We start from the raw sequence: 15,091 nt of genomic DNA, 5'->3' as shown, positions 1-15,091 counted from the left end.
GCTTTGATTTCTCCAAAGTACTTCCTAACACTTCAGTGATACATTTAATGCATCATTACTTCAGTCACGACATGGATGTGCCAAGACGAGATTTCGATCCATCCATCCATCATGATGTACGGGGATCCGACGACAACATGATCGCCACTCTCGCGAATTCATTCGTAGATGGCGACACAACAAGCACTTGCTGAGATGAGGTCGCGACGCCAGCTACATATCATAAGGCAGGGCAGCACGGCCGGAGATTTCCCTGTCGTGCATGGCGGTACGGACCGTCGCCATCGGCTTCGAGATCCCAGTGATGCATGTACCTCTCGCCTTCGCCACAAAAGCCGCGCCCCGGGGGTGGAGCCACCGCCGCACGTGAGCGCGGCCACCGCTGCCGGGCCACGCATGCATGTCTACTGTTTGGTTTAATGCTCCAGAGAGGCCGAACACGACTGCGGCGTATGTGGCACGCACCCGCGTGCCCGCCCGAGGAGAGAGAGAGAGAGGGAGAGAGGTACATTTCTCTTATGTTACATCCAATAAAATATATTACCTGCTTAAGTCTATCAAAAATATTAATTTCATACCCTCGATAACAATAAAAAATAATATGTAGTATCCATATAAATAATAGAGGCAATAATAATCATTGTCGGTGATCACCTCCGCCATGGACACTGGCTGGTGTTGCATGGACCATTAACTGTAGCAAGACAATCGATAGGCAATCCTGCGAACAGTAATTGAATGCGATTCAGACAGCTCAAGGCACTGTCTCTTTCCTCTATCCACTGCCTTTCTCGAGAGAAAGGTCCCTCCTACCAGAAGGTGTCATGAATGGAGGAGATAATGTACGTGGCTTTTGGGTCGAGACATCGATGGCAGAACACAAGCACTTGTCCGTGTACCTATCTAGTGTGGGTGTGTTTAGGAAGGGATGGAGCAGTCATTATTGTCAACGTCACTATGCTATCTCTTCGTTGGTACTCGTCGAAGCCACAACTCGATCAAAAGTCAAAATCGAGTCAGATTAATGATTCAATGGTTTCAAATCAAAATCGAGTTCTAGTGATTCTTTTTTGGTTCAAATCGGATCTGAAAAATATTAAAAGAAATCTAAATGATCAAATGCCTCTCCAAATAACGAATCTGTCCATTCTAATAACTTAATAAATTATTAATTAGAATGATATTTTAAAAAAAATTAAGATAAAAAATTAAAAAATTGAAATATATATATTTTTTAATTTTAAATAATAAATCGAAACCGTCTGTTCTTGAAGCTGATACCAGTTGAAGTCTACTGTAAGAGAAGGCAACTCGGCCATGCGTGCATGAGTTTTCTTGTGAGAACGAGTTCTCTCTCCAACTGTGTTCAGTGTTGTAAATGGAGGAGGAATATATATATTTAGTGATTGATGTTCATAAGTCTCTGTTTGAGATTAAGAATATAAAATTTTTAAATTATTCTCAGCGTCTTGTGAAATTTTCATGACATTATGCGAGGACAAAACTTTAGAAAATTGGTTTTTATTTTGAATTTGTATATGAAATTAAATATACTAATTTTAATAAATATAAAATCTTATGTTTTTATACAAATCGATATAATTGATCAAATACTAAATTATAGTGAAGAATATATAAGTAATCATATGCCACATTTGAGTACCATCCACGTGGCAACAGAGGACAACCACGACAAGGCCAACAAATGACCTCCGGGCTTACACGACGCAACATCTCAGACCTAAACGAGGTGACCACATGCCCTCATGTTGTTCGATGTCGCATAAGTCGGTGTCGAACACCGCGGAGCCATTTTGGAAAGCTCGGAATGGCGTCGCACAATGTGGGTCTGTACAGGTCGATCCACGCTTATCTGCATGGTGCAAACCATCCTCCCGATGAGTTAACAGCCATTAAAGAACTATGTACGACCGACCCTCCTTCACAGGTATGTATAAAAACCAACTCACCGTTACTTTATCTAACACTAACTTAAACTTCAGAGATATCGAGTCAAAAAATCTCCCTCCCGACCTCGGCTTGTGTGTAGGAGTTGACGATAGAGAAACAAGCGACAAGTCCCGAACTCAACTCAATCCGATACTCACTTCTGCCACCCGAGTCTTTATGTAAACAACCTTGCGCATCTAGGATCAAACTAAACTGTGTTGACATCTAGATCACGATGTAAAGATTCAACGACAAATAACATTAGTGATTATTATACGTAATAATATATTATCCATCGTACATATTTCTTACGTCCATATTATTTAAAATCTTTCTAAATCGTTAAAGTGGTCATCTTTCATGAGGAGGATGAAAGCGTCTGACGATAAGGGCTAATTTGTACATATAACATTAAAAATCGTAATCATATGTTATCCCATGAAACACAAATTATAATGGTTTTATTGTAAGGATGGCTTCGGTAGACATAAGTGACTGAGTTCATCATATTTATATTTGTATTAATCGATCAGTCTTACAATTCTAATCTAATGATGTAGGATATCCAATGTTAGTCAAAACAAATCTATCAATCTTACATATTCATTTTGCCAACCAAGCACATCTATCTTCGTAAATTAAATCGAATCACATTTAATAGATATCAATATTTTTACATCGGTAAATTAGTTTATAAGGCATCAACACCTTTACATTAATCACAATATGCTCTATCGATAGAGATTCTAGCTCAGAATCTTATGATAAATTATCCTGATTACCTACTTTAACTCAGAGATTCCAACAATAGCTTTCACTATAGACGAAATCAAACAATATTATTTATATCGAAACAAATAATATCATTTACCACTATACAAAATATCATAAAACTCATTTTCAATTAATAAAAAAAGAATCATCATGATAGATTGACAACATATCATGCTCTCTCCCTCAATTTTATTCTCCCTCATAGTCTTTTAGCAAGATTTTTTTCTCGTGGAGTCATGCAGCCTGAATCTATTAACAATGACAACTTCGATGAAAGAATTTAATTAATTCTATAAAATTATTATTATTTATATAAAAATAAATAATAAAGATAAATTTTAAATTTATGTTTTTAAGATGAACTATGAAAGTCTTTGTGATATAAAGTACTACCTTCAAATTTATCCATTTTAAACGGACGATCAAAATCATACCCATCAAATTAATGTGGCAATCAATGCGGCGGTGCAAAGATGCGAGAGGATAAGAGTTGTTTCAGACGCCTTCGTTGATACTTAATAGTGTGATTATGTCATACCCCATTCGTCCTCCAATTTCTCGATCAACGCCATCCCCTCGGCTGAAATGGAGTAAGATCGAGCGGAAGAAATGGGAAACAGATCTCCGATGATGATGCTTAGGACAGCTCAAAACTGGACGATGTCTGACGCTGTCCCCCACGCGTGCTCCGCCCACGTGCGAGCATGCGCTGTCGTCGTCGTCGTCCCCAAGGAAGCACTAGCGCCGTACCCTGTCGTCTCGTACTGTGTCTGTGGCTCCGATGATGGCTTCGGTTCTCGCACGAGTAGCAGCGGCAACTTTGTTAGGCTGTGCTGCCGATCCGCGAGCAGGAGGACATGGATAACAGATGTCATGCCCGAAGCGACGGCAGCAGTCATCATTGGAGCTGAGGGAGCGAAGCGATGGACGGAACGTGCGGCTTTTATTGCAAGTAAAAGCTTGCCAGGTTGCTTCCAGCTCTGTAGATGAGTACGATCGTTCAAGCACACATGATTCCATCCTTATTACCCTTGTCACCGCAGTAACTACGGCCACTGATGCAAAGATTACTCACAAAAGATTGCTTTGATTCGAGGCCGGAGAGATCATTTACTGCAAACAAGAAGAAGATATATGTGAGCTTCATCACCCCTTGCTAGAGCAATTGATTAAGATTCATAAGGATGAAAGGTTGTGGATTGCTTAATGTAAGCTAAAAAATACACAATAGCGAATTTATCATTTACAGGATGAAACCACTTATTACTATGATTATAATTCATAGTGCAACACAATATATTACTGTAGTTATTAAACATAGAAAATAATCTATTATTACTGTAGTGATTAACATAACCACATCTATTTGTTATTCCGATAGCTTCTATTATGATGATTCTTGACATATATCTAAAACCCACATGTAAAAGTATACTTTGTACTATATCATATATGAATGTACTTAAATCTATCTGGCACTTTTACTATTTGTTGCTGAATAGTACTTATATTAGGTTGCTGAATGTAAGCTAATTAAAACTGTGCCTAAAATTCCAGCAAGAACACCCCATCATGAATAATAACTCGAACTTATCATGAGATTGTAAAAGCACATGAACTATGGTTTATTTTTTGTCCTCGTTGGAGTTTTGGCTTCGCACTTGCTTTGATCTCATGCTTGACGAAGCAGTGTTTTATGTGTACAAGTCAAGTCAACTTCTGCTACTCGGCAAGATCAGTAAGCTGTGAATGTAAAATGCATTTCGTCCCCAATCATAGCTAATCAGTTGATTCTTCAACATCAATCGATTTGGTGTAAGCTATGAGGATACAAGTGGTGTTCATTTCATCCCAAATCACAATTAGTCAGTGGATCATCATTCACTTTGGATGTTCACATACCTCATCTCATTAATTATCTCATTATGATCATCATGGATCAATTCTGGCCGTGACAAAAAGTATAAATAATCCAAGACTTATTGCCTATGTCCATCAAATATACATGTAAGAGCATGCAACATGATATATTTTGGTTGTCTGAAGGATGATTCAACCATGGTCTTTTCTTGAGAATGTTGCAAGCTGATTAAGAATGAGAACATCAACCCACTTTATAAGACTAAATTGAGAGCGTGCATGATAAATTTCTTTCGATATTTAAGCATTCAGAAAATTCAAGTAATGTTGAATCTTAAAAGAAATTGTATGGATAAAAAATGAATTGTCTGTGATCATATACTTGAGAGGTTATATAATGGGATAGATGATCATGAGAACTAGGAGAGTGTTTGTAAGAATCAAGGTTGAAGATTCAAGATGAGAACTTAAGTTATTCAAATATTACTGTATATTTAATTGGATTTCTTATTCGGACATCTGAAATTAGTTTAACGGTTCTTTCATCGATTCAAACCGTTCTCTTTTAATATGGTGCCAATGTATCAATCACAGAGGCATTAATAAGGTACTATCAAGTGTCATTTTTCAATATCAATGTCAATCTTCAATTTCAAGAGTGTGGTCTGTGAGTGCAATAATGGCCCATCCTTCAGCAGATTTGTTCTTCATGCCCCATGCTTGCACATTAAATTCAATGGCGTTGACGTACGTCCCCGCGCAGCTGCTGCGCACATCATCGATCCATGTCGAAGGCGCGTCCATGCACCGACGGCGTCGAGGAGGACGTCAGCCATGGCGTGGCCGTGACCGCCGCCGCATGTTTTGTGGTTCTTACGTGCAGATCATGATCTCGCTCGTGTCACATTAGTCGTAGAGATTATCGTGCAGTTGACCTGAGCACTTTTCTTGAGACTGATCTAAACCTGCGGGTAATTGTCAAACCTGCAACATCATACCATTAAGATCGTTGAATTGATTGAAGGAGAGGTGGTCCGTAACATATCAAAAGATTGAGAACAACCACGCGCGAAGGCAATCAAGGTCGAAGCTTCATAGTAGGCATCGGTATCCTAAACTATTCCGAGTCAAATAATGGCTTCCTCTATTTAATCCCTCCGTCTTTGTTGACATTCCAGCAACACTAGTCATCTATTTAACATCCTAACCATGAATTCTAGATTTCTGCTGAGATGTAGGTATCATTTCTATTGTCGTCCATCTTCCACATTCTCTTCCGTAAATGAGAACAGCATGCAATCCATCCTCCTAAAAGTCCTTTGCTTTACCTACTTTACCATGGAAATTATGTACTCCCAAGCTTCAATCAAAGCATGATACTTGCTGAGATATTTTCGATCAGCCACTGGTTGTGGTATCAAGTGGACAAATGCAAGTCCATATAGTTCCAAAAATTCAAACAAATTAGGTTACCTATCCATGCTGCTACAACTATACACATAGAGAGGACTCATGATCACACGCATCATCTCATCTCTCACGTAGGTCACTGTTGCAGCCCATGTGACAGGCCATGAAAAGGAAGGTCGGATCACTGTGTAACTTGATGTACAAAGCTGAGATCTGTGCCACACAGATGGTTAGCTGAAAGGAGACGGTGGCTATATATGACAAGGCTCGATCGATCACCACATCATGAAGGTTTGGTGTCTGCTTAATTAGGAGTAGCACCGAGCAATAATGTGTTCTCATCAGATGGCTTTGTGCCCTGCAGAAGCTGCTGTTGATTACAATGTTTCACCTATTTGTGGGGTGTATGAGATGTGTGGTCTTCCTAGATGAGACGTGTTTGGTTTCACAGCATACAACCCTAATAATTTCGATCGCGTCGAACTCTAGTTAGACAATAGGGCAAGTCTACCTTGCGTAGGTGATTCATTTGATGCTGTTGATTGATTGAACCTTTTAAGTTTCTCCATGAAATGGATTCGTAGATTCAAGTTGATAATATTTTTAGTATAATCTCATGGGACACTCTACCCTCTTAAAAATGATGAGATTGATCATAAACGTTTTTATCTACTATCGTGTTTCTTGTCAACATGACATCATTTTACATCCTCACCTTGTGCGCTAATCTCAATTAATACTATATGACTAACATCCTGACGACTAGTTGGAGTTGCTCTCAGGCTGAGGTAACAGCGATGCTTGCTTCATCTTTCGAAGGCTCGTGTTGCTCGTTGCAGCCTCTTTAAGAATAAAAAAGGGAGCCGAAACATCACGCATCACCGAAATCCTTGTAGTCAAAATACGTCACCGTTGCAAAAGTAAGCATCCCCACATGTCCACAGCGACTCGTCGATGGCGAACGAAAGCTGTACTTGAAGGTTCAGTGAGATCGTGGAGTTCTAAGTCTACAGCTTGTCAATTCCCAAACATCTCAGGGAAAAGCTGCTCATTATTCTTCCATGGCAGCTGGTTTCTGCTGCGTCTTCCTCCACGTGAGGACGGAGACGAAGATGCTCTTTTCTCCTCGTCTGCAACTTTTTCGCCCTTGAAAAGGAAGGCCGGTGCTGCAATCTCCTCCTTTTTCTTCTTTGTTCCTTTCTGCCTCACGAAGTTTTGGTCTTCCTTTCTTATCTCCACCGCCCAACTTAAAGAATTGTTTACTTCCATCTTCTGCTTCTAAACAACGGGTCGGATGCTGATGAGGAAAGAGGATAGAAAGCTAGAAAATTCGATGTTTTCTCCATTCCTGTGATGTAGACCAAAAATCTACTGTTCTAGTGAAGGATTAGTAAGTCAAAAAGGGTGGAGAACAAAGCTCTCAATCAACTACTTTATTGTAGCAATAAATTACACCGAGAGTGAAGAGCTTGTTGTCTTATTTTGCTCCACCGATTTCATTTCAGCTGGCCTTATGATCTGCCTGGGTGGTATAAATACATACACATATATGAGACAAATAATTGTAATTAAATATTTTTATGCGAAATTAACTAATCAAAATAATAGCACCTAAATTAATTATAAAATATTTATTTAATTTCGATTATTGACGTTGGACGTTGGAGAGGAGGGGGCCACGTGCGGCGGATTCCGGTCAACGCGGATCTCCGTCGAAAACGGATAACACGGTGTCGAACCGTTTGTACGCGTTAAACCGGCCGCCGCCGATCCGAACCATTTGGCGACGAACCTTCCACCATCTCAGCACGTGTGAATGGAACACCGCCGCCGCCACGTGCTTGTAAAGCTACTGTATATAATCGTTTTCTTCCATTTGGTTGGCCAATAATAACATGTTGTGAGGAACGAGTTAATCGTGGCACGTGGCCCAAAAGTATGGTCGGTAGTATGCTTTGGTTCGTAAGAGATGAATTCGTCTAGAATTTAAAGGGATAACACATTTATATCTCAGGAATAATTTCACACTGACTGTAAATTTAGGCATATTCATCATCAACATCATATTTTTATTAAAGATGTAAAAGTATAAATTATGTTATTGATAAAAAAAAATTAAGACGAGATATAACTAATATTTTAGTTAAATTATTTTTATTTATTTCCTCATATTCATATAAATCATGTTTTATTTATTAGTTTAATCTTTTATATGTGATATAACTAATATTTTAGTTTTCTAATTACTTACAAATGATTCGACGCTCAACTAAATGATCGTTGCTAGATTATGATGGTATATTTTCTCTTTCAAATTCTTTCTTGTATATACACATATAATAATTTGACTAATCCTTTATGGACTACTGTCATTTACATCTTAAATAATTTCAATTAAATCTATGACATTTACGAACCAAACAAAAAGTATTCTCTAAAGTGGCTTAGGATTGGACACTTACAATATGCAATGATGTTAATAAAAGTTTTAAGATATGTTGATCAAATATTTTTTCATAATTATGATCATATTAAGATTTGAATTTAATTAAAAATATCTCTAAACTCAAAATAAAATCTCACTACAAACCAATATCCAAATATAAGTACAATTCCAATCTCAAGCAAGTCAACTACTGATGTCCCTAAAAATATATATCCATTATTATTTAACAAGGGAAAGATACCTATCAACTTCTCTCTACTAATATTCCGTCAACTACTCAAATACTAAAATGTAAACCCGGATTTGATTTTATTATATTTTTTTAACAAATCAGATACTAAGCTTGATTTAAACATATCAAATAAATTTAATATCCGCTATCATATCTAATCTTTCATAGCACCTCGCGATCATTCGATATAAAAGATTGCCATCTTCTCCTTCGACAAGCATCGATGATTATGTTAAAGTTGTTAGCATACACTTCATTAGATATTTTTCTACCGCTAATTAATTTATTATTTTCCATTTAATAGATAAGGTAGCTAATAAAATCATGGAATCTCTCCGTCGCCATCACTAGATTTTGCTTCGAATTCTTCCATTATACAAGGCACGACCGCCAGCGAAGAACACGGCCACACCACATGTACTGTTCCCCAATCATTGGGATATTATTATTTTTCTTAGTATTATTCTAGATCTTGCACGTCGTAATAATGTGAGTCACTATGTTTCAGGCAAGACATAGGTGAAGCCTCATTAACCATGTTCCACACTAGTAATTAGTAATTACTATCATGGTGATAAGATCCACATTACTAATTTGTCATTATTGGCATAATAAGATCCACATTAGTTAGTATTGGCACAAGTTTTTGAGATTTTAGGTTTTTTGTGATCTTTTATCGAGGCACAAGTTATATATTATTTTTTCGTCTTTTTCAGTTTCATCATCATATGATAAGATAAGATAAGATCCACTTTTGTTATCATTGTTGTATAAAATCTCAAAAGATATTTCTAAAAATAAAATTATACTTAATGTGAGGTTAGATAAAGGGAGGTTGTTTTAAGATTTTGAAATAATAAATTTATTTTTCTGTGAAAAAAATATTTTTGACTTTTTTTTTTAATTATAAAGCTGGTTTTGGGGTTGTACTGATGGAATGGACGGTGGAAAATGCAGCACTGATATTGTTTTCCTCCTTTTGTTTTATTGTAGGGGCTAAATTGGTATTTCGAGGGGCATGAGCAGTTGCCCCCAACGATTTCAACGGACGACGATGCCGCGAAGCTGCCATTTCCCCTTCTTTATTGTGAGCGCAGAATAATGTGGGCGACGCGCTAGCGTGCAAACTATGTTGAATTCCCTGTTGTACCCTTTCCTCCCCTTATAAATGTTCTCTTCTCACCTCCCCTGTCCTTCCTCAGGCGTCTCTGACAGAAACGGAGAGGAGGTAAAGAGATAAAAAGGAGTGCCGAATCCTGCACTGCTCCCATCGATAAGGTTCGCCTTGTGGGAGGGAGAAGACATTAAATGGCGACTGCCATGGAGATCTTGGCCTCTTCGTTGCTCCAAAGGACTCCTCTCCTTCCTTCTTCGAGGTCGCCGCTGCTTCGAGGAGGCGAACAGAGCAGGCTCTTCCTCTCCCCGGCTTGCTTCCCTTTGAAGAAGAGGAGTAGCGCGGCCGGGAGAGTAGTGCGACCTCCGGTGTCTGCAGCGATACTTACGGAGAGGTTCGTGAGGGTTGAGACGGAAGAGAGGCCCGTGAGGTTTAAGGTACGGGCGGCGGTAACGGTGAGGAGGAAGAAGAAGGAGGATCTTATGGCCACGGTCGCCAACCAGCTCGATGCTTTCTCCGATAGGATCGGAAGGAATGTGGTGTTGGAGCTCGTCAGCGCCGAGATCGATTTGAGTAGGCTACTCTCCATCTTTCTCTTGTTTCCGGCAGTTTGAATTAATTGTTTCGTTCGTTTTGGAATCTAATTCGATCTGATGTCCAAAGGAACGAGGAAGCCCAAGGCCAGTAACAGCGCGGCGCTGAGGGGATGGTTCGAGAAGAAGAAGACCAAGGCGGAGCGGGTGGTTTACACGGCGGAGTTCACGGTGGACTCCAGCTTCGGCGAGCCCGGAGCGATCACGGTGCTCAACCGGCATCAGAGGGAGTTCTTCTTGGAGAGCATCGTCGTCGAGGGCTTCGCCTGCGGCCCCGTCCACTTCCCCTGCAATTCTTGGGTCCAGCCCACCAGAATCCACCCCCTCAAGAGGGTCTTCTTCAGCAACAAGGTCCCCCCATTCATCCATGATTGCAAGGCTTTGTCGAACACAACACTTCCAACCATCAACACGTGCTTACTGACAGCATCTTTTGGCTGTTTCCTTTATGTTAGCCTTATCTGCCATCACAGACGCCGCCAGGGCTGCGGGAGCTGAGGCAGCAGGAGCTGAAGGAGCTGAGGGGGGATGGCAAGGGCGAGAGGAAGCTCACCGACAGAATCTACGATTACGACACGTACAACGACTTGGGCAACCCCGACAGAGGGATCGATTTTGTCAGGCCAACCCTTGGAGGCGAGCAGATGCCTTACCCGAGGAGATTGAGGACATGGAGACCCCCAACAATCACAGGTAAACTCCGTAGTACTCCATTAATTAAGAAAAGCTCAAAGTTGGAAACAGTACCAATCTGTGCAGACACCATTAATTCTCTGATTACAACTTGAACTGGATTTGAACCTGTCATTGGTCCTGAAACTTCGTCACCACCAACCTCAGTGTTTGGCCGTGCGATTCCTTCAATAATCTAAACAGTGCGCGAAGAGAACATCACTTATTTCGTATGTGTTCGACGTTATCGTTTGCAGATAGGCACGTCGAGAGCAGGGTGGAGGATCCGCTGCCCATGTACGTGCCCCGTGATGAGCGGTTCGAGGAGGGCAAGCAGGCGATGCTAACAGCAGGGGCTCAAAAGGCAGTGCTCCACAACCTCGTGCCCCTGCTTGTCGCTTCCTTCTCCCCGGAGAGCCATGACTTCAAGGCCTTCCATGAGGTGGACAACCTCTTCAAGGAAGGCCTTCGCTTGAAACAGACCTTGCAGGATCAGCTCTTCCACAAGATCCCACTCGTTTCCAAGATTGAAGAGTCCACCGAGGGCCACCTCCGATACGATACGCCCCACATCATCACAAGTAAGCACGCTCAACGCCTTCAGCGCCATGATGAATACTGTTTCTTCTCTAGTTCTATCTGTTGATCCTTGGTTCTCTCTTTGGCACTCATCCAACAGAGGACAAGTTCGCATGGCTGCGCGACGACGAGTTCGCCCGTCAAGTTGTAGCAGGCATCAACCCTGTCAACATAGAAAGGCTTCAGGTAATCCCATGCATCCCTTGGCAAAGGTTTCATCCATTTATATGCTGCAAACCTGTGGAGAAAAGACCCTCAGTGAACAATGATTCTTGTAGGTGTTTCCTCCTGTGAGTAAGCTAGACCCCGATATCTATGGTCCACCTGAATCCGCCATCAAAGAAGAACACATCATCAGCCATCTTAATGGCATGTCTCTGCAACAGGTATCTCCTACTTGTTCAAATGTTGCTGAATCAAAAATGTCATCCTTTGGGTACTGAAACATCTGCAATAGGCAGTGGAGGCGAACAAGCTATTCATGTTAGACTTCCATGATGTGTACCTCCCTTTCCTTGATCGGATCAATGCGCAAGATGGGCGAAAAGCCTACGGCACCCGCACCATCTTCTTGCTCACGGAGTCGGGAACTCTTAAGCCGATCGCCATCGAGCTGAGTCTGCCACCCGTGAGACCCGGCGACGCTCGGGCGAAGCGTGTCCTTACCCCGCCAACCGATGCTACAAGCAATTGGCTGTGGCAGCTCGCCAAGGCACACGTCTGCTCCAACGACGCCGGCGTTCACCAGCTCGTCAATCATTGGTAAGTCTGCGGTCGCTGATCATTGCCTTTGATGGATACGCAATGGACAGAGAATGACATGCGGCCATGTGGCTTTTCTTGTAGGTTGAAGACACACGCGTGCATAGAGCCATTCATATTGGCAGCTCATCGACAACTGAGTGCGATGCATCCCATCTTCAAGCTACTGAAGCCCCACATGAGATACACATTGGAGGTGAATGCCCTGGCTCGCCAAATCCTCATCAATGGTGGCGGAGTGATCGAGTCCGGCTTCACTCCTGGTCCTGTTTGCATGGAGATCAGTGCGGCCGCGTACCGCAACCATTGGCGCTTCGATCAGGAAGGACTCCCTGCGGATCTCATCAGAAGGCAAGTGTAGCGTTTCATCGTTACTTCAGCAACAATGAACTCATTAACTCGCTAATAACTACAGAGAAGAAACATTAGCTAAAGATTTCTTGTCTTTGTCGTCGTGTTGATGACAGAGGCATGGCGGTGGAGGATCCGACGCAACCGCTTGGCCTGAGGCTCGTCATCGAAGACTACCCGTACGCGACCGATGGCCTCCTCCTCTGGTCGGCGATCCAGTCGTGGGTCGAGACCTATGTCGCCGCCTACTACCAGGACGACGAGTCTATCCAGTCCGACTACGAGCTCCAGAGCTGGTACGCTGAGGCCGTCAATGTCGGCCACGCTGACAAGCGCTACGCACCGTGGTGGCCGCGCCTGTCGAGTCCTGCCGCGTTAAGCTCCTTCCTCACCACCCTCATCTGGCTCAGCTCGGCCCAGCACGCGGCCCTCAACTTCGGCCAGTACCCGCTCGGGGGCTACATCCCGAACCGGCCGCCGGTACTACGCCGGCTCATCCCGGTGGAGGGCGACCCGGAGTACGAGCACTTCCGGTCTGACCCGGCCAAGTTCTTCTTGTCCGCGCTGCCAAACCTGACTCAGGCGACGACGTTCATGACGGTGATCGACACGCTGTCGACGCACTCGGTGGACGAGGAGTACCTGGGGGAGCGACCGGACCCTTACACGTGGACGGGGGACGGCGAGATGGTGGAGGCGTTCCACGAATTCGCGTCGGAGGTCAGGCGGGCCGAGTCGGAGATCGCGAGGCGGAACGCCGACCCGGCGAGGCGGAATCGGTGCGGCGCCGGGGTCTTGCCGTACGAGTTGATGACTCCGAGTTCCGGACCCGGGATCACGTGCCGAGGGGTTCCCAATAGTGTCACCATTTGATCCACGAGCTGATGGTACACATTTCACCAAAAGGTAAATATGATAGTGTTATCTTCAAAGAGATGAGGCATTGGAACACAGTGTACTCAATGTAAATAGTTGACATAGATATAGTGGATGTAAAAGGTGTGGACCGTGGATAGCCATATTTGCCCTCCATTTATGGGAGGAAGCATGTTGCAAAATATTGATTATATGAATTTTGAAATAATTAAAAATTGGGTGAATGAAGCCCCATAGTCAAATGATGGGTCAATCAATCACGTCACATATTTAATAAAAAAAGTATTTTAATTTTTTTCTTGGTTGAATTTTAAAAAAAAATCCTTAGAAAAATTCTTGTAGAGGGCTCTCATTTTTTTAAATTTTCGTAAAAGTATTTTTTTTATAAATGATAATTTTATTATTGTGCTTTACACCTTATTGCTTTCTCCATGTCACCCCCATTTGTACCTCTATTACTAGTTATTTTTGTTATTTATGGTTGTTGTGTAGATTACTTTGCTTATGCTTTTATCGTTGGCCGCCTATACAGATGGGTCATTAGCTACCTTCACAGATGGGCTATTAGTCCCCTATGCCGTAGGCAAGGATGACATGGGCGAAGCACACAAGGTAAGTCTGCTGGTCATCTCCTCGAAGGTAAAGGTGAATTTAGCAAAGTCCAACAAGAATCACGAAGACAATGATGGGTCTGAAAGTTATCAATAGGGATCTATAAGTGTGAGTCTAACGAGGGCCAATAAGGTTTATGGAGGTAAGGGCTAAGTCCAACATTGCAGAGGTGAGGAAAGGTAGAATAGCGGGTGAAGAACATAAGGGTAGTTTCAATGAGAGCCAACAACGTAGTGAAAGTAGAGATGAGAAAGTAAAGGTAAGAATAATGTAAGGATGAGAGGGCTATGGTATAGAACGAGGCAAACTGATGATAGATCAACAAAATTATATTTTCACTTAAAAGGGTTTTGCATGAGAATTTATCAAAACATAAGATTTTTTTCCAAGAATTTATCCATTTATCTTTATATATTTTATATTTTTAAATTAGATTTTTTTTAATACTAGACTTTGATTAATATTGGATTAGAATGGAAACTGAAATGGTCGAAAACTTGAAATTAAACTAGATTAACAGTTTGGTTATTCTGGATCAGAAATAGAATCGATTGTAATGGTTGGAATCTGATTCTTGAAATTTGAAATTGGAATCAGTAGCTCCAATTCAGTTCTGAACTTATTATAAAAAAAACTAAATACCCTAAATGCCCTTACAAATGATGAATCTACTCTTTTCATTCATTAAATAAATAGCTAATTGGAGAGGCATTATAAAAATTAAAAATTATATAAAAAAATTAAAAAAAAATATGAGTTAGGATTGGAACCGTTTGGTTCCCATTATCAATTTGACAAAACAAAAACTTACAGTTCCAAAACCAATGTTAGGGTTATATATTAGGTCGTATGATGCTCAC

At 41.6% G+C, this 15,091-nt stretch overlaps 1 protein-coding gene across 1 annotated transcript; it reads left to right on the top strand.

Moving 5' to 3' along the window:
- The first annotated feature begins 9,877 nt into the window (after window positions 1–9,877).
- Window positions 9,878–13,915, top strand: LOC135607082 (putative lipoxygenase 5). Its single transcript, XM_065098586.1, has 9 exons — window positions 9,878–10,359; window positions 10,450–10,730; window positions 10,835–11,072; window positions 11,309–11,632; window positions 11,731–11,816; window positions 11,909–12,016; window positions 12,088–12,392; window positions 12,477–12,743; window positions 12,860–13,915. Exons 1-9 carry the CDS (start codon window positions 9,981–9,983, stop codon window positions 13,614–13,616), a joined length of 2,745 nt encoding a protein of 914 aa, XP_064954658.1. The 5' UTR covers window positions 9,878–9,980; the 3' UTR covers window positions 13,617–13,915.
- Window positions 13,916–15,091: the final 1,176 nt, after the last annotated feature.

The sequence above is a fragment of the Musa acuminata genome, chromosome BXJ2-3 (assembly GCF_036884655.1).
Source record: "Musa acuminata AAA Group cultivar baxijiao chromosome BXJ2-3, Cavendish_Baxijiao_AAA, whole genome shotgun sequence".
NCBI classification, from domain to species: Eukaryota; Viridiplantae; Streptophyta; class Magnoliopsida; order Zingiberales; family Musaceae; genus Musa; species Musa acuminata.
This window is presented reverse-complemented; position numbering and strand designations above follow the sequence as displayed.